The sequence below is a fragment of the Carassius carassius genome, chromosome 22, assembly GCF_963082965.1.
Source record: "Carassius carassius chromosome 22, fCarCar2.1, whole genome shotgun sequence".
Lineage (NCBI taxonomy): Eukaryota > Metazoa > Chordata > Actinopteri > Cypriniformes > Cyprinidae > Carassius > Carassius carassius.
This window is the reverse complement of record NC_081776.1, coordinates 7,662,780-7,670,049: the sequence shown is the minus strand read 5'-3', so window position 1 is coordinate 7,670,049 and position 7,270 is coordinate 7,662,780. Positions and strand designations below refer to the sequence as shown.

At 36.3% G+C, this 7,270-nt stretch overlaps 1 protein-coding gene across 1 annotated transcript; it reads left to right on the top strand.

Moving 5' to 3' along the window:
* Positions 1-236: 236 nt before the first annotated feature.
* LOC132098840 (NADH-cytochrome b5 reductase 3) lies at positions 237-4,540 on the top strand. Its single transcript, XM_059505060.1, has 9 exons — positions 237-384; positions 692-817; positions 968-1,040; positions 2,704-2,810; positions 2,914-3,043; positions 3,199-3,282; positions 3,375-3,460; positions 3,623-3,722; positions 3,857-4,540. Exons 1-9 carry the CDS (start codon positions 367-369, stop codon positions 4,027-4,029), a joined length of 897 nt encoding a protein of 298 aa, XP_059361043.1. The 5' UTR covers positions 237-366; the 3' UTR covers positions 4,030-4,540.
* The last annotated feature ends 2,730 nt before the right edge of the window (positions 4,541-7,270 follow it).

Genomic DNA, 7,270 nt, shown 5'->3' with positions numbered 1-7,270 from the left:
TGAAACTAAAAATAGCTAAATGTATTGCTAAGTGCTTTTTGAAAAAAAGTTGCAAGGGTAGTCTAAAAAGTTGCTAAACCTAGCAACAAAATCCCAAGTTTAAATCGCCAAGTTGGCATTTGGCAACACACCGCATTTCAAAAGGTTTCGAACAGTTTTGACGTAACGGAGCTTCATTATATAATATGAATCAAATGATTCACAAAGGATTTGAATCTTTACGCGATTACGTCACCACCAGCACTTAGCCCCTCCCTCTCCAGGAAGCGATTGGCGTTTTGATAGGGATCTTACTTTCTAGTAAAGTTATTCGTAGTCTGTAGTCTTCGTTGCTTGATAGTTTCTCACTAAACACAACAGGAGAAAATGTCTTTCATCTTTAACGTGAGTATCTATATATTAAATAAGTGCTTGCAGAACGTCGTTTTTCCAAGTAGTTTTTTTTTTTTGCAGCATGCAGCTGTACGTTACATTGACAACATAGCATACTCTAATCTTATGTATACACATGTTTCAAATGCGATTTCATCGCTTGAAAGGATGTTTATCAACTCTATTTTGACGGTTTGTTGACAGTCTAACACCCATCACAGTTTGTTTTGCAGCACACGCCCATTATAATTTTGCACATGAACATGTTTGGTACATTACTGCACGTTTAGAAAATACCGTTTTATTTTACCTTCCGTAGCTCATCTCTAGCAGCTTTCAGTTCGTGTTTGATTTTATCCGGAGGTTCTTTGGCATAAAAAGAAGACCTGCCATTACCCTTGAAGACCCTGATGTGAAGTATCCATTACGTCTTGTGGACAAAGAGGTGAGGATCATTTAAAATGTCATGGTTTAACTTGTGTCAGGCAATATATATATATACACACATACATATTCACACACACACAGAGAGAGAGAGACATGTAAATCTGTTTCTTTAAGCTAATTTAATTCTAATTTCTATCTCTCTTTTAAGATTATTAGTCATGACACAAGAAGGTTTCGCTTTGCTTTAAAATCACCGGAGCATGTTCTTGGACTTCCTATTGGTGAGTGCAGTATATACAGGTGCTGGTCATATAATTAGAATATCATCAAAAAGTTGATTTATTTCACTAATTCCATTCAGAAAGTGACACTTGTATATTATATTCATTCATTACACACAGACTGATATATTTTAAATGTTTATTTCTTTTAATTTTAATGATTATTACTGACAACTACGGAAAATCCCAAATTCAGTATCTCAGAAAATGAGAATATTGTGAAAAGGTTCAATATTGAAGACCCCTGGTTCCACACTCTAATCAGCTAATTAACTCAAAACACATGCAAAGGCCTTTAAATGGTCTCTCAGTCTAGTTCTGTAGGCTACACAATCATGGGGAAGACTGCGGACTTGACAGATGTCCAAAAGATGACCATTGACACCTTGCACAAGGAGGGCAAGACACGAAAGGTCATTGCAAAAGAGGCTGGCTGTTCACAGAGCTCTGTGTCCAAGCACATTAACAGAGAGGCGAAGGGAAGGAAAAGATGTGGTAGAAAAAAAGTGTACAAGCAATAGGGATAACTGCACCCTGGACAGAATTGTGAAACAAAAACCATTCAAAACTGTGGGGGAGATTCACAAAGAGTGGACTGCAGCTGGAGTCAGTGCTTCAAGAACCACTATACACAGATGTATGCGAGACATGGGTTTCAGCTGTCGCATTCCTTGTGTCAAGCCACTCTTGAACAACAGACGGCGCCAGAAGCGTCTAAAGACAAAAAGGACTGGACTGCTGCTGAGTGGTCCAAAGTTATGTTCTCTGATGAAAGTAAATTTTGCATTTCCTTTGGATATCAGGGACCATATCAGAGGATATCAGAGGAGAGGCACACAATCCTCTTTGCTTGAGGTTCAGTGTAAAGTGTCCACAGTCAGTGATGGTTTGGGGTGCCATGTCATCTGTTGGTGTTGGTCCACTGTGTTTTCTGAGGTCCATGGTCAACGCAGCCGTGTACCAGGACATTTTAGAGCACTTCATGCTCCCTGCTGTTGACCAACTTTATGGAGATGCAAATTTCATTTTCCAACAGGACTTTGCACCTGCACAAAGTGCCAAAGCTTCCAGTACCTGGTTTAAGGACCATGGTATCCCTGTTCTTAATTGGCCAGAAAACTCGCCTGACCTTAACCCCATAGAAAATCTATGGGGTATTGGGAAGAGAAAGATGTGATATGCCAGACCGAACAATGCAGAAGAGCTGAAGGGCACTATCAGAGCAACCTGGGCTCTAATAACACCTGAGCAGTGCCACAGACTGATCCACTCCATGCCACGCTACATTGCTGCAGTAATTCAGGCAAAAGGAGCCCCAACTAAGTATTGAGTGCTGTACATGCTCATACTTTTCATTTTCATAATTTTTAGTTAGCAACTTTTTGGTATTGGTCTTAAGTTATATTCTAATTTTCTGAGATACTGAATTTGGGATTTTCCTTAGTTGTCAGTTATAATCATAAAATAAAAAGAGATAGACATTTGAAAATATATAAGTCTGTGTGTAATAAATTAATATAATATACAAGTTTCCCTTTTTGAATGGAATTAGTGAAATATACTTTTTGATGATATTCTAATTATATGACCAGCACCTGTACACCATCACTGTGCATTTGACTGTTTATGTACTAACATTAATGTTTATGCGTTCCAAATGCAGGACAGCACATTTACTTGTCTGCCAGAATTGATGGCAACCTCGTGGTGAGGCCTTACACCCCTGTGTCTAGTGATGACGACAAGGGCTTTGTTGATCTGGTTGTGAAGGTATAACATACAATAAATACAAGTGTTAAACAAAAATAATTATGTTTAAAAATGCCATTTTTTTTTCAAGTATAAACACTTTGTTGCCTCTCGTTTATTTCAGATATACTACAAAAATGTCCATCCTAAGTTTCCTGAGGGTGGGAAGATGTCCCAATACTTGGAGAGCCTTCGTATTGGTGACACAATTGATTTCAGGGGACCAAGTGGACTGTTGGTTTACAAAGGCAAAGGTTTGTCATTTTGAAATCCACTGTGAGTCAGAAAGAAGCTATGAAACCACTGCTGCAAGGGAAAGGATAAAGTTATGAAAATATAATGTGACCATTTTAACACTTCATAACATTATTTTCAAGTTGACTTACTGTACTTGTAACCTTTTCTACAGGATCATTTGCAATCAAGCCTGATAAGAAATCTAACCCTGAAATGAAAACTGCAAAACAAGTTGGCATGATCGCTGGAGGAACAGGTAAGCACATGATTAAAAGAAAAAAAAAAAAATAATAATCAAGAGCAATTGCAAGGATTTTTCTGTGAGCTCATCTTTTTTTTTTTTTTTAGGCATTACACCTATGCTCCAGATAATCCAAGCAATCATGAAAGATCCAAAGGATGAGACCATGTGTTACTTACTTTTTGCAAACCAGGTTAGCAAAATACTAATTATGAACAAAAATATATATTTTATTATAAAAGTGAAATTGCGCACAGAAATACCAATGTGTTTGGTTCAATATGTTTGTTTTTGTTATGGAACATATACAAAACTAATTATTCCCACCCACTACTCTTTTTGTCTTCTCCAACAGACCGAAAAAGACATCCTCCTTCGTCCTGAGTTAGAAGAGATCGTGGTCAATCACCCGAATCGTTTTAAGCTGTGGTTCACTGTTGACAGGGCTCCAGATGGTAAGAATATCATGTTTTACAGATGCTGTTTAGCCAAATGAACCACTTCAGATTAAGTGACTTAATCAAGATAAACCAGACATTGATAATCAAGCAGAATCTGACAAGCTGAAGTAATCACCTTTATGCGTTAGGTTGGGAGTACAGCCAAGGCTTCATCAATGAGGAGATGGTGAAGAACCACCTTCCTCCACCCGCAGATGACACACTCATCCTCATGTGTGGACCTCCTCCCATGATTCAGTTCGCCTGCAACCCCAGCCTGGACAAGGTGGGCCATTCCAGTGACAGGCGCTTCACCTTCTAGAAGGATGTCACCTGAAACCAAGCAGTTAAAAAGTCAAAATTATAACCATGCTACCACCTGCAAGATGCTCTCATATATTCCACATGCACACTAAATGAAAAGGATCTATAATAATACAAAAAAACCTTTATATCAAAATGTACCAGATGTTTTCCTGAGAAAGTTCTGCATGCAAGATGTACCTGCCAATTAAGTCATTTATTGGAAATCTTATGTTTTTTGTGTGTTTTATGCCTTAAATGCAAAAAAAGAGTGTTGCTTTTATTTAGCGGATGCCAGCTGATATTGGAATGAAGTCATTTAGCGTGTCAAGAGTTTTTGTTTGATTTTTGCTTAATTTATGCATCTTTCAAAATGCAAAAGATATTTGTGATGGATAATACTTTACAATAATAGTGTCCATGTAACAAATAATGTTTACATTGGCAGAAACAAGTTGTTAAACTAAGTAAGTACAAGGTTCATGTACATTGGTTGTACGCTGTATGTATTAATGTATTGATGGATGCTCACAAATTGGACTGATTCAATCAGATCTGCATTGATTCTGGTCCAGTACTGCATATTAGTTTGTCTCTCTCACCTGATTTAATGCATCATAATTTGCAGAGTGTGTCCAATTAACAAAAGGTGCAGGACCAGGATTAAGAAGAACCAGAAATTTGTCATTGATATAAGTAGTCAAGAAAAAAACTAATTAACCAACATTTCAAGAAGTAATCAAGCAATTTTCAATCAGTCCATTATGAAGTGCCTTTCTGTAAACATTTTAAGTTGCGTTGTTGATTTGATTCAGTTTTAAGTGCATGATTCCATAGAGTAAATTCTGTATTTAAAGAGTAAAAACATGGTTTATTAACTGCAGCTCATATAACTTGTCTACATGGCCGAAAAATGCATTTCTGCAATAATTTTGCTTTGATCAATAAAGGTATGTTCTTTGATTTTGTAGAAGTTAATATTTCATATTGTTTAATGTCAAAATGAACTCTATCAATCATTCGAAATGCCAAAAGATCAGCCTCAAACAAAGGCAACGGAATGCTTATTTAATACTTATTGTCCGATCCATCAACAAACTAATGATACAGTTCTGTTAATGTTTGCGTCGGCCGCTCTGAATGTCTCACTTGTTTTGTTACTGAATGAAGCAGTGTTTCGAACGAATCGACTCCAATGACTCGTTCATGAAGTAAGTAATTTGTCGCCACCTGCTGGCGTAACAATGTAAGGCGCAGAATGAGTTTCAGGAAATGATCTACCACTAACAACACGCAAACACAAGTGTTCCGATGACTCGGCTATTAAATATAAGTGTGCCTGTGAAATATTTTGCATTTATGGAAATGGTAAATATGTTTCGGTGCATTCCCCATATCACGGTGTCACTTTATAGAGTTAAAATACATTCACAATTAAATTAACAGGAAAGTGACAAAGCGCTTCTACAAAAGATATACAGGAACTGCACCTCTCATATATTAATGCATGTGAGCTGATACACTGATCTGATCTCATGCATGTGCCTTTGTATTAATCAGTAAAAGCCAATATTAGACACAATTTAGGAGTTTAGTCGTTAACTCAGTCATTAATTTTAGATTATAGACGTCAACATGGATTTTGACACTTTAACCATTTAAACAAATAATTCCTGAATTACGGTACTCAAGCTTTGCTATAAATACTGCTTGAACCTGCAACCACAGATATACAGTAACTTGAACAAACACGACACATATTTTAAATAACTGCAGACAAAAAAAAACATCTACTTGAACAGATAAATGCATACAAAAGAAGTTGTTCGTGTGTTTGAACTATGATCACGTGCCTTTTGAGTTCAAAGCATTTTCTCTTTCTTACCGCATCAGATGAGAGCAAATTTACCGAATGGTAAATTTGGTTCATTTACCGAATCTGATGAATTCACGTTGGTTGGGATTTGAGAAAGGGGGAACTTGTGTTTTTATTTATTTTGTATTATTATTGTCTCTTTTAGTCGTCCTTTTTGGTTGAAATTAAAGAACAGTTTCCCATCCGCTCCACTAGGCGGCAGAAGCGCGCTTCACTTTCGTCCAAGCTGCCGAACAGAAGAACTTGCAGATGACGTGAGCCAGCAACATCTATGAAAGTTCTTAAAGGAATTGTATAAATTTTGTAACTGCAAATCAAGAGAAATCTAAGACCACCGAACTTGGGGAAAAAAATTAGGTATAAAATTCCACAGAGAATTTGGATTTAGAGTGAAATGTCTGATCCAGTTAATTTTAAAAGTATTATTTAGAGTACAGAAATCAAGAAAGTTCAATCTTGCTGATTTATATGTATTCATTATTGTAGATTTTCTAATGTAATGTGTTTTATTTCTCCACAGAAAATTAAACAAAGCAGTATCAACATCTTTACACATTTCCTTAGAGACACTAAGTGAAGTGGCTGCATAAACTAATATTGACAGTCCCTCTGCTTTACACAACAAAACTCTACCTTTTATGGATAAATCCCTTAAAAGCCAATGATTCAGTTTTGCCTTAGTCTTCTGAAGAATAGATTCAACATTAATCTTACACCTAGATTTCTGATCCTTCGTGATAACAATCCCCAAGTATGTAACAGAATCCTTCACTGGAATATTAGCAATTTGTTGTAAGTCACAGTCTTTTATAGATAACAATTCACATTTAGTAATGTTTTAACAAAGGACAGAGGCTTTAGAAAATGCCTCTATTACTTCAAGAGCAATTGGGACCTGATAATGATTTTTCAAGAATAGTGCAGTGTCATCTACTAGTTGGGATATGATAATATCTCTACCAGCTACAGATATACCTTTTAAGTGGCTTGATCTAACATAAATATTCATTAGCTGAACACAAAAAAGAAAAAGGTATGGGGAAATGGGACAGCCTTGTCTGACAACCACGTTTTCAATCAAATCTAGAAGATGAACGTCCTTTAAGTTTAATAGAACTGTTTGTATTCGTATACATTGTTTCTATAGTTTTACAGAAGAACTCTCCAAACCCAAATGTTTTTAATGACCTAAAAATAAAAGCATGCTCTAAAGTGTCGAAGGCTTTATAAAAGTCTAAGAAAAGAATAAATCCATTATCCATACATAAATTAGAGTAATCCATCAAGTCTAAAATTAGCCTTATATTATTTGAGATATGCCAAGAAGCCAGATTGGGCCTCATATATAAGGGGGCCCATAATTTACTCTATTCTATTTGCAAAG

Coding starts and splice junctions, on each gene's coding strand:
- LOC132098840 (XM_059505060.1), top strand. Junction 818..967: donor TACGTCTTGTGGACAAAGAG/GTGAGGATCATT, acceptor CTCTCTTTTAAG/ATTATTAGTCATGACACAAG. Junction 1,041..2,703: donor TGTTCTTGGACTTCCTATTG/GTGAGTGCAGTA, acceptor TTCCAAATGCAG/GACAGCACATTTACTTGTCT.